Source organism: Lycium barbarum, chromosome 10 (assembly GCF_019175385.1).
Source record: "Lycium barbarum isolate Lr01 chromosome 10, ASM1917538v2, whole genome shotgun sequence".
NCBI lineage: Eukaryota > Viridiplantae > Streptophyta > Magnoliopsida > Solanales > Solanaceae > Lycium > Lycium barbarum.
This window is the reverse complement of record NC_083346.1, coordinates 35,661,248-35,674,008: the sequence shown is the minus strand read 5'-3', so window position 1 is coordinate 35,674,008 and position 12,761 is coordinate 35,661,248. Positions and strand designations below refer to the sequence as shown.

General features: G+C 35.9%; 2 protein-coding genes across 2 annotated transcripts; both read right to left on the bottom strand.

Moving 5' to 3' along the window:
- Positions 1-1,043: 1,043 nt before the first annotated feature.
- On the bottom strand, positions 1,044-8,301 carry LOC132614313 (uncharacterized). Its single transcript, XM_060328726.1, has 3 exons — positions 8,107-8,301; positions 7,858-8,013; positions 1,044-1,252 (listed from the first exon to the last, which is right to left on the bottom strand). Exons 1-3 carry the CDS (start codon positions 8,299-8,301, stop codon positions 1,235-1,237), a joined length of 369 nt encoding a protein of 122 aa, XP_060184709.1. The 3' UTR covers positions 1,044-1,234.
- A 43-nt stretch (positions 8,302-8,344) lies between these two features.
- LOC132612930 (F-box protein At4g09920-like) lies at positions 8,345-9,463 on the bottom strand. Its single transcript, XM_060327000.1, has 2 exons — positions 9,458-9,463; positions 8,345-9,007 (listed from the first exon to the last, which is right to left on the bottom strand). The coding sequence occupies exons 1-2, from the start codon at positions 9,461-9,463 to the stop codon at positions 8,345-8,347; spliced, it is 669 nt and encodes a 222-aa protein (XP_060182983.1).
- Positions 9,464-12,761: the final 3,298 nt, after the last annotated feature.

Sequence of the window (12,761 nt, the reverse complement as noted above, 5' to 3'; positions counted from 1 at the left end):
GTGCTAAATAACAAGTCAAAATCAGTTGATCTATGTTCAAAAACTTGAGATTAAGCTTCTCAAGTTGAAAAACAAATGTCAAATGCTGAAGAACAAGAAGGCAAAAGAAGGTTTAACAGAGAAGGAGAATAAAAAGTGGATGAAGAAGAAATAGAATCGTGACAAATTCAATGTATACCTAAAAACTCAAAAGTAGGAATACAAAAGTTATATCATTGAGAAGGGGGCTCAATAAACTTAGTGGCCTAAAGTCATTTTTTTAATTCGAGGCTATGTTCTTATTTTTTCATATTTGTTTTTTAAAGTGTAGTATCCTTAAAAAGATAGTCTTTAACTTCACGTACTAATATTATTGCTATTATTTATATTAGTAAAGATTAATTCAAGAAGATGGTAATCATGTATTTGAACTTAGTAATATTGTTGCTATTATTTATATTAGTACGGATTAATTCAAGTCTATAAGATGTTAACGATGTGTTGGCAATACATTCCGCTAGATGTTGCTGTATAACATTTTATTTACGAATATGAAGATGTTAGTAGTTTAATTCAAAATTATAATATATTTCAACTATAAAACGTATGCAGTTTTCTTTCTTTCTTGTTCTTAATAAATTTTCTTACTTTTTTATTCTTCTACAAATTACAATATTATTGAAGCGAAAATAAAATCACAAAATTCACTATTAATTAAAAGAATTGGGGCCTCAAATTTGTTGGAGCCTAAAACAAAGTCTTAACTACCTTCCCCCTTGAGCCACCACTGATCATTGATAAGTGACCATATATATAACTTTGGAGTCAAGTCTATTTCGAGTTGCTTTAGAAAAATATATATATATAGAGAGAGAAGGGAGGTTCTATGATGTAACAACCCAATCCTCCTATTGTCACGACCCAATTTAGGGTCGTGCGAGCACTTACCTTTCCCTCCTCGTTAGGCGAAACCTCCATCAACAACACATTAATCAAGTAAAGACAATTTGAATATTCCAATAACTAAGTACAATTAACAGCGGAAATCAATTACCTAAATAACTCCAATATTGAATATTAACAACCGTTAAATAACTAAAGACTCTTTTTAAGTTCCCACAACCTGATCTAGACTATTACAAGAGCGACTAAATGGTACGGATTACAACAACACTATAAGACCCAACCTCCGTCCTGGAATGAAGTGGGAAGCGGCCTTCAGATTAGGCACTGCGCATCTCCGAAGATGTTGCAATCAATCACCTGAAACACTCTACACTCGAAAAAAGTGTAGCAAGAGCAGTATCAGTACAATCAACGAGTACCGAGTAAGTATCATAGGCCGAAAATGGTTAGAAACACATATCAGTAAAAGAAGTCACAAATAAAGATGATCAACAACTAAATCAAGCCCTACGTCTATTTATAGCACAATATGACACCAAAACCCTTAACTCATTTACCTTCCGCTAATAACCACAAGCCAGATCCACAACAATATCACGACATTCATATATCATTAATACCATTCGTTTTTAGTCTACATCCTTAAGAGGCCAAACATACAACTGATCCTACGAGCAATCCACAAGACAACCAACCAGTAAAAGTCATAGATAATCGAAGACAAGTATACATCATCACCTAAGTAACATCTAATCCCAATTGTGCCAAGTCTCAATATATCAATCTGAATCCAACATCACAAGTAAACACCAAAATCATCTCAAACAAGACATAATGCAATGCAATGCAATGATGTATGAATGCAATGCAATGTCATGCCAATGTTGTGTACACATGTACTCCGAACGGAAATATCGACATCTCGGTAGCACAATCCAGTGTGACCCGCGAAATCTAAGTGCCACCCGTCCCGGATCTTTGCCCAGGGGGGTTCTCACCGGCACCACTCTGGGAACCTGTGGAGTCCATGCACTCACTCAATCAACGATTTCGGAACTAACATCAAATATCGGCCATCTCACGTCACTCAAGTAAAAATCGAGCCCAGCTCACCACAGTTTTTCATCAAGTATCATCAGTATCTCCACAGTGTATCATGAAAATGAGAGTGCATGAAATGCATGTATCACATCAATAATCATGCTCAATACCATAGGTACCAACAATGGCACGCCAACAATATATCTGAATCACAAACACCAACAGTGGGTGCATCAACAATATATCCGAATCACAAACACCAACAATGGGTGTGGCAACACTATATCAAAGTCACAAGTACCAACCAGTGGCGGAGCCAGGATTTCTGCCGAGGGGGTTCAAAATATAAAAAAGTAAACATACGAAAAAGTCTAAGGGGGTTCAACATCTACAATATATACATAAAAAATAATTTTAACCTTGTAAAAACAATGTTCTTTTCCACCGAGGGAGTTCGGATGAACACCCTCGGCAATATGTGGCTCCGCCACTGGTACCAACATGGGTACACCAACTAAATATCAGAGTCACCAATACCAAAACAAAGGTATGCCAACACTATCATCAATATCTACACAATTCATATGGAATTCTATCTACGTATCAACATCAAATTAAGGTACCACCATAACATAAACAAGTTGTAACAACAATTCACAATACCAAACTCACTCGTGGCATCAAGCCAACACAATAGGTCAAATCAGTCGCAGTACAATGTTATCATTCTTCCTTTATTAGCCTATTAGCTTAGGATAAATAAATTCATCTCCTACTCACAAGGCATTCATTACGACTCAGTCTAGAACTCAATCGCAACCGTTGGTACATTTTATCCTTCCATTTATCAACTAGATTCACTATTAATAGCATAACACACTTAATCACATATTACGGAAATTCTCATCATGAGACACAGAATAGGCATCACCCTTTACTCCCAAGTCACATAAAATTCACCGATACTCACAAAAACCAAATCAAGCATCCTAAAGAATCTACAGGCCACAAGCCCGAACATCCAAATCACACAACAATACCATCCTAGGATTCCATCCCAAATCTCCAATTCGTACACATGCATTCTCCGTTCCTTCTAATACATGAGTATGGAAAACTAACCGGAGTCTACTGAAAGGGAAGTTGTAACCTACCTGGTAGCCGAACAGGTCCCACGAACCCACACATTTGCCTTGTCTTTCGAAGCGTCTCCAAATAATCAAACTCTATTCACATGTAAACTCTATGTAAGAAACCACGAAGAATGATATCCATATTGACTACTTTCTATTCGGGTTAGATTCCACCCTTTAATTTAGGAAAAATGGGTCTCAAGGCCAAAACGGGAATTTTATGGTCAAAATACCAAATTCAATACCAAAAGGTCAAAACCCATTACTATAATCATAGGAATACTCAATTAATTCTCAAAATCATCATTAATGTGAAAACCCCCAAATTTGGGTCTAAGAATCCTAACTTTAATCCTACAATTTTATCACTAAAATGGGAGAAACATGTTTGCATAACTTATAATCATCAAATTCATGCTTAATGAAGCTAACCCAACCAATAATACAAGATTATAATGCCAAGAACTCATTAGGGAGAAAACCCATAAAAACCCTTCTTTTAATCTTAAGCTTTTTATGGAAAATATGAATCTAGCTTGTTTGTTCCCAACATATTCAAGCATATTCAACATTAATCTTACTAATCTTACTATTTAGGAAGATTCTAGGAACCAAGAATGATTTAGAACTTAACTCAAGAACCCATTTAAAGACCCATTAAATTCTGTGGATTCTAGATTATACTAGATGATTAAGAGAGGTTAATGAAACCATAATAAGGTAGGAATGTTACCTTAGGGAAGAAATTACTTGAAAACCCTCCAATTCGCCTCCACAAAGCTCTAAAGTCCAAATAGAAATAATGACTAGGATTTTGGGGTTTTAAACTTAAAAAAAAACTGCTCGTCGATCGCTCCAACAGTCGCCCTTACCGCTCCAGCGGTGCCGCCCCAGCGGCTGAGCAGACCGCTACAGCGGCGAAGGCCAGGAACTCGACTTACCGCTGCAGCGGTGCCACTACAACGATCCTGGTGCCGCTACAGGGGACACCAGACACCAGAAACTTTTCCCAAGTTTCACAATTTCATCCCGAAATTCGACAATCGCCCGAGGCCCGAAACATACAACCAGATACACAGACATACAAAAAATCAGGCTACGAACTCACCCGTGGCCTCGGATTTCCCAACGGAGGTTTCTTTGACAAGTCAACTCTAGGTCAAACGGTTTCCGCTTAAAGTCACATTCCTAAAAGGTGTTCCAAGACTCAAAAACGGTGCCGAGGAAGCCATGGCAACTATTTTCTCGGGTCCAAATAGTTCTAACGAGACTCAGGAACGGGTCAACGAGGGCAAAAACGGAATAATCACGGTAAAGACAAAACGGGTCGTTACACCTATGGACTTGTTGGAACTCTCAAAACACCAATCTCGAATCAGTTAAGCACATATTTGACCATGGTCAACTCTGAATCTTCAATTTAACTACTATGCGACTTTAGTGTCCGAATCACACCTGAGCCCCCCAGGACTCGTCCAAACTATCTATCTAAGTCATAAATAACCATCCTGGCCTATAGGAACTTTCAAACTTTGATTCTGAGTCTGTTTACCCTGAATGTTGATTTTGATCAAGTCTTATTTTTCTCTCAAAGACTCTAGTTTTTGATTTTTTTTTTCTCCGCTACGCATTCGGGTGTCTCGGGATCTTTGTCACCCATCCCCACAATTCATAATCCACATTTATTAAGGATAAAAAACATACCTCAAGTATCACCTTTTTGAGTTTCCTACCTGAACTATGAGGTGTGAGTTTCCTACTATCATCAACTAGTTTGTAAAACACACCTCAACTATCAGTTGTTCATTTTTCCTACCTGGACTATCACCAACTTGTTTACAAAACACAACTCATTAAAAGTGAACAATTGATAGTTGAGGTGTGTTTTGCAAACTAGTTGGTGATAGTTTAGGTAGGAAAGTAAACAATTGATAGTTGAGGTATGTTTTGCAAACTAATTGACGATAGTTTTGGTAGGAAACTCTCACACTTGATAGTTCAGGTCGGAAACTCAAGAAAAGGTGATACTTGAGGTGTGTTTTTTACCATTATCTCTGTAACCTATGAGAAATGTAATTTAGGGAAAAAGGATCTTAAAACGACCGGATGGGTCATTAAACATACACACGACATACAAAATACGTATAAACGACGTACAAAAAATACATATAACCACATAAATGTATATAAGTTCCATGTTTTGACCTGATTTTATACAACAAAAGGTAGTAAGCAAATTGTATGTAAGTTGTATGTTTTGACCCGATTGTATATATTTTGTACAAAAACTCTCGCACTTAAAAAAAACAGGTTCTACTGCTAAATCGGGTAAATATTTGTACAATTTTGTATACCTAGGTAAATAAACTCAGTATACCTCAAAAGAAATTTCAAGTGGCAAAGTTTGAGAAGTCGAATTTTTTATGACCTCATTTTATATAATTTAGTTGTGAAATTTTCCTCAAGATAGCGTAGATTTATACTAGTCAAAAGATTATACTTTTTCTTCCACCCTGCTTCCTCTCTTAACCAAACAAAAATAATCCATGAACGATGTTCAAGTACTCTTGTACACCATTTTTTTGTTTGTATGAACCTGTATTACATCCTTGAAATTTTTACATAAGAAAGAACTTCGAAAAACCAAAAAAAAAAAAAAAAAAAAATCATCGTCAGAGAAAATGAAATCTCTTGCCCTCTTACAATTTAAATTGAAGAAAATATCCTTTTCAGATCTCTTACGTGTTTTTTTTTTTTTTTTTCAAATATCTTGTAAAAGGATCAGAAAACAAAAAAATGAAAAAATGTAAAATGCTAAAAGAATCATCTCTCTCGTCCGAGGAAATGAGAAATTTATAGAAGATGCCTTTCCTTAAATTTTTTATCAAAAGTTAAAATACGAGTGCTAGTTGCAAAACTTACAGGTTCTGATTTTTTTGTTCCTCTTCCAAATCCCAATAAATGTGATACAAAGTACAAACTCAGTATCGTACATTTTCAGAGGAAATTCTATCATATTTTATTATACATGATTTGAACATTTACCACTCCACCCTTTCTTTTTCCTCCTAAAAAGAGGAGCACCTCGCCATCATAATTATAAACAGCCAATAAATTATTAAATAGCCAAACCAATGAATTTAATGAAAACAAAAGAGTCAGAAACAAAACCAACATATACAATATTTTAAATAAATGAGATGATTGATTAATTGGCCGCTCTCAACTAGAGTCCTGCTATCACTATAAGATGCCCACGATTAAGATGTTAAAAGTAACATAACATTAGCTTTGGGACTCGGAAACTCAAACGCTTACATATAATTTCAATAGTTAAAAAAGAGGTGAAAGTTCATCAAAGAACATACATAAGTTATCCAACAAAGTTTCTCTTAAAATAATAAAAACAATACTAAAGACAAAATAAAGAAGTCGTAGTAAATAAGCATGTCGTTTAAATGAATTTAATGGTGATGAAAGCGCTTTGTCCATCCTATCAAAAAGGCCCCACCCATCTCTCTGACTTCGGAGAGCCGCTAAATAATGAAGTTCGGCATCTGCTTGAGTAGGAAAAAGAAAGGTTTGATCCGCTCGGTTTAGATAATTTCCATGGGCCAATAAGACTGGTGTCTAGGATGGCAGCCAACTATCTTTCCGTAGGGGTTATCACTTCTCCAGAACCAAAGCCCATGGGGCAAGTAGGCATGATAACTAGAATTTAATAATTCTAAAGAGCCTCAAACGATATCATGCTGCTTCAAAATGAAGTTCGTCCAATCACCCTCTGGCCAAGCTGCCCAAGCAACTTCTGGCGTGTTTTTATAAGCTAAATTTTTGAGCTTGCATAAATTTTCTATTTATGAACCATAGTATGTAAATGAAGCTTTTCCTTTTAGAGAATAAGAAACTCCGATAGTTACGCTTAGGAAGATGTGAAGAATTCATCTAATTTGTATCCTAGTCTTCGGCCGTTAGTATTCCAACTTCATTGACCGCTAGAGTACACTCTTGAGTCAATGATAATCATTATAATCATCTAGAACTAAGCTTTTTAATAATTTTATTTGATAGCTACTACCTAAAATTTAATACAACCTACGTGTATGTGTAATAGTTTGTCAATGCCTTGCAGAAGTTTTCTGATGAGCAAACTCTTGTTCTTCAAACCCTTGTTAGCATAGAAGAAATGGTTGAGGCCTTTTATCTCGTCAAAGGCCTCAAGCCTGCTAGGGGAACCTCCCACATTTTATACATACAAATAACCAATAAAAATATAATAATGATAACATAGTTTGAATAAAAAGTAACTTCTTTTATATCTTTATACATGGCATGAAATCAAGACATTTTTTATTATAAATATTCAAATATACTACGTAAACTATTAGTTGCATCTATATATGTTGTATACTTTTAATATCGTATCTTACATTTAACGTTTTGATTTCCAACTTTTCTCATCCCGTGGGAATTACTTGCGAGGCACGTATGTAGAAACTAGTTAAAATAGCAACAAGAGAACTTGTGTGGGATAGGTTTCTTTCTTTTATTGAGTTAGCTAAGCAGGATAAACTTTCATCATTTTCATTAGCTTACATTTTTTTCATCTAAATTTTATTTTATAAACCAAATGCATTAAAAATATTACTAATCGATATGGCTGTACACGCGCATCGCGCGTGCCCAGAATTTAGTCTGGTTAAACCATCATTACGTTATTAAACAAACAACTTACATAAGGCAAGAAAGTGGCTTGGAGAGAGGTGAAGCATACACAGTATCTGGTAAGAATATTTACCCGGATGGTTAATCTGGACAAACGAGGAGCACAATTGATCAAGAATATGAAGAAGCAAAGGCCATCACCAAACATTATGGTGATATCTAATTCCAACTTTTTCAGATGGCGGAATTGATGAAATTCATCGGGAATCACCTTGCATAAGGAAGATACCTAACACGATTTTGAAGTGATTTATGTTAGCAATTTATTTGAATACAAAATACAAGTGAGGACATGAAGAGGGTTGGTGAAGTATAATACAACCTCGGAAGACACTTCGAGTTTAAGCCTCTTCAGGTTGCTGCAATAGCTCGAATACATGGGAGCCCGCATAATAAAATAATAGGCACAAAATCCTCCAATAGTTAGCTCAGATAGGGAGGGAACTTCCTCGGAAAGCTCATGGATGAAGCATCCGATGTATGTAAACGACACGAGACTTGGAGCACGAACCTTCATAGTCTTCAAATGTTCACAACGAGATATTTCCACGGACCTTAACTTAGGTAATGAACCACGAACCACCAATTTCTTGAGAGAATCTGAGGCTGAAATACACAGTCTCCAGCAAGGGACAGTTGGATAAAAGGTATTGAACAACTTGTGTTACTTTGACACCAACAAATCGAACAGATTTAAGAGTCCTGAGAGTTGTCAGCAACTTTAGCTGGCCGCCGGAAATGGACAAGAGTTTTTTCACGTGAGGAATGCTATAAGTGGTAGGAGATACAAGCCTAGGCTTTGTGGCCAAGTCCAATTCAAACACCTTGACTTGTTTTCCTATTGCAAAACGAATCCAGGCATCAATAGAACTGTCGCGTTTGTGTTGCTCTTCTGCGATAGAAAATACCGGGCAGTAAAAACAAACTTTGAACTGCTCTATAGATGCAGCCTGATGCAATTTCAAGACTTGATTAAAAGTTATAAACCTTTCGGCTCGTCGCGTCGTATATGTCTTGTTATTATAGAATTCAAGACTGCAAGATGTATGCTCCCATAAGTATCTCCATCTCTGTGAGAGAATAGAGGTACGCGCTGCCTCATGGAAGTTCAAACAGGAAAGAATGACAATAAGCATATCATCAGGTAAGTTGTTAATCCTGCACTTGGAATGATTTTTCTGACGCTTGATACAGCGACGAAGAGGCTTCATCTTAATTACGCACTGTTGACAAACACAATTCACAAATAAAGAGAAATTTATAACAGAGGCTTCTAGTTTAAGTGCTGAAAACAGAAGTGTAAATCATCACAACTTTGGAAGGAAATCACTACTAACTAAAATCAAGGAATACTTGAGTGAAGAAATCACAAGTAGCATTCATAAGAATTTGAAGTTTGTATTGTGTTATTCCAGTGATGACGGCTCTGGTACCTCGTATTGTTTTGGCTGTTTCTTTCTTCTTTCTTTTTGCTTTTCAAACCCTGACTTTTATCACTGGGTTCGGCCCAGCTCCGCTCCATTAGTCCGTATGGAGTTCGGCTAGCTTTTCTTTTTTTCTCCTTTTCCTTTTGGTTGTGGGACTTTTACTAATTGTGTCTGTGTGTATGTATTCACTAATTATTATTCATCAGCTTAATTAAAAATTTCACTACAAGACCTTGCTGTAATTACCTCCATGTTATGGTAACATTTTTTGGGCACGGTGTGGGTCATATAAATAAAAAATTAAAAAAGGAAGATTTTACGCAAGAAATTTAAAACTAGTATTAGAAATCAATACATTCAGAAAATTGGGTCGATTTAATTACATTATTACCTAAAATAAAAATAGGAATAAGAAAAGAAAAAAACAGATAATTAAGCGGATTGAGCAGATCTTGGTCCAATTTTTAACATTATCATTAATAAAGAATACAATCAAAAATAGAAAATAATCTACAAAGCAATCTCAAGTTACCTTTCATGCTTACAAGTCCACATGTCAGCCGCCCAGAGGTGCATTGATAATTACTTGAGCAAGGACTAATGGAGTGGAACCAAATTCAAAATTAGTCGAATATCCCTCCTAGTCTTCACTAATATTTTTTTAAAGGGCGTGTAAAACAAAAGAAAAAATAACAAATAATTTGAGACCGAAGGAGTAGGAATTTGCAACAAAATTACTCCATTGATTTTGAAAATTAAATTTGACAAATACATCTTTCAACCAACATAGCCGCAACCGCCTATTTTATTTAATTCCTTGATGTATATGATGAGATCACCTTTTGTTTTCCACTTGTTTTATTTTTCTCTTTAACGTCATCACATTGTTCTGGGTCTTCCTTTCTCTCTTTTTTGTCACATGCATATTCTTTACTTCTCCCTCTCCATGTTCTTCTTCCTCTTCACTTCTGCTTCTGTTAACAAAAAAAAAATACCCAAAAACAAACCATACAACTCTAAATGCTCACAAAATGCAACAATGCCACAACAACTCCTTTCTCTACAACGCCACACAATGCTATTGTTGTATACATGACAAGATATAGCTCAACATGTGGAATAATGGGAACGGAACACATGGCAGTTGGAAGTGAAACGTTGCTTAGTCTTTTCATTTGGTCGGAATGGGAATTTCCAGATAAACCCGGAGCGAACCTTCCAGGGAAGTTATCTCGGGTCATTAATGGAAGATTAACATTATATGACCAGTTCAGATTCGAAGCAAACGTTACAATTTAGAATTAAAGCAGCATTTATTCTCTATTATTAGCCATTATTAAGCTAGATTTACAACTCAAATCTGGTGATTATCAACTATAAAAAGAGCCTAATAGCTCGCTAAGGGGCATCGAAATACTTTCTTACAGTCAGTTATAGAATCCAGTCCTTGTAATTGCATAGTTTTACAATTCTTTTGCTCTAGATCAGCATTTATTTAACAAAGGCTAAGGCGTGCAAGTGCTCAACCGGAGAAAAACTTATCAAAGAATTCTCTCCGAGGATCATACCAGCCCAAGCACAATTATCTTATTTCTACTTTATATTGGCTTATTAAATTGATTTTCTTACTTGTTATCAACTATTCATTCATTTTTTATAATAAATTAATTCACGTATCCTTTAAACCACAAACAATTTAATTGTACTCTTTTTAGGGTAAACAGTTGGCACCCACCGTGGGGCTAAGGATAATAGTGATACTGTTTTGTTGCTCTAATTACTTTACTTATCACTTTTAAATCTTTGTCACCAGGTAGGTTTTGACAATGGCAAACACTAGAAATCAAGTTGATGGATTGTTGAACAATGTTAATGCACAAGAAAGAGATCCAGCAACAGGAGAAGTCAGGGCGAGGAATGATCAAACCCAGATTTCCGGTCACGCCCCGAACTTGGGCCTGGACGTAACACGGCTCCCAATGCCTGACTGCATGTGACCGAGCAAACCAACTGGCTGGCTGAATCAACATGTGATACCAAAACATAACTGATTTATAAAATAAAACTAAAACATGTTGATTAACTAAAAGTCTGACTGAAATATCATAATGCGAAAATACTTAGACAATCTGAACATATCTGAAAGTAGACAACATGGCTACAAGGCTAACATAACAAATATCTGACTGTCTGGACTGTGTCTATGAAGCCTATAAGAATACCGAATAATAGAGTTGTCTATAAACTGAAATAACTGGATAGCTAACAATGCCCCAAAGGAATTTGGGGCTCACCAGTAGCTGATACGCGCACTCCTAAATAGCTGAGTCGTCAATCTGTATATCGTTAAGCAATAAAAAGGGTCATCAGCACATTTGAATTGTACTGGTATGTAAAGCAACTGAAGCAATAAAATACTAGAACTGAAACTGAAACTGAACTAAACAGGAAAGCAAGAAGCTGAAGTACTCCCTTTTCTGGTTGAAGAATCACCTGTAAAACTGTAAATATAACTGTGGCCTAGGGCCCAAATAATGTGCACAAAAACTGTGGCCTCAGGCCCAAGTAATATGTATGCATAAACCGTGGCCTAGGGCCTAAAATACAGATACAGGTGTTCAAAATTAACAATTTACAAGACTGAGACTGGCTATAGCTGATAGCATGATAACTGTTTCTGATTATGGGACTCATGCAAATAACTGGTTATACACTGACTAAGACTCATGTGATAACAATGCATAATTCTATAAAGATTACGTGTTGAGTTCATGATGTTCGAAGTGACAACCATGAACAAATTTTGTAACTGTAACCCTAGAATATAACAGTTCTACATCATATCATGAAACTAGGGCTACACTATCTTCTGAGTCAAATTACTGACAAGTATGAAGAATGAGGCGTAGGGAGAATCATGAATATTACCTAACGTAGATAGTTAGCCTCACATACCTTAATTCCAGCCTTTGAGCGTAATACAACATTCGTCAACCCTTTCAACTTTGATCAATATCAATACAAGTCAAAGGAATTCTATATTAGCAATAATATTCATGCTTTGGTCATCTAAGCATTTTATCAAACACTTGGTGGGCATAAAGCTCCACAATCTCGATTAATGGTGTTTCTTCACCCAATTCCCATTCTATTACTTCTAGGTGATTCTACAATCTCAATTTGATGAAAGTAACATCATTCTTCATCACCCATGTGACTATAACAATCGTAAGTTAATAATCCAAAACCCTAGCATAGTTCATATGATATTGTCTATCAAACCCATTTACGATTCTCCCAAGAACTCATCAATTCACAACTATAAGTGATTAGAGAGTAGAATTATTATCTTTTTGAAGTTCAATCCTCTTGAATTTGGATTCTAGGGTTCCTTTGTCCAAGACGAAGATTCAATCGATAATCTATGGAATAGATTGGGATTCTAGCGTTAATCTTTGTTAGATTGATGTAATAATCAATGGGGATTGAGTAGGAACTTACCTTGTATGCTTTGTGGAAGCCCTAGAGTGTTTTCTCTCCAAAAAGACAG

What these genes read in the sequence shown, in the direction of transcription:
- LOC132614313 (XM_060328726.1), bottom strand. Translation starts at nt 8,301, where the DNA reads ATGAAGGTTCGTGCTCCAAGTCTCGTGTCGTTTACATACATCGGATGC. An exon ending in AACTCGAAGTGTCTTCCGAG is followed by an intron (nt 8,014 to 8,106) that starts GTTGTATTATAC and finishes AAATCGTGTTAG; the next exon opens with GTATCTTCCTTATGCAAGGT.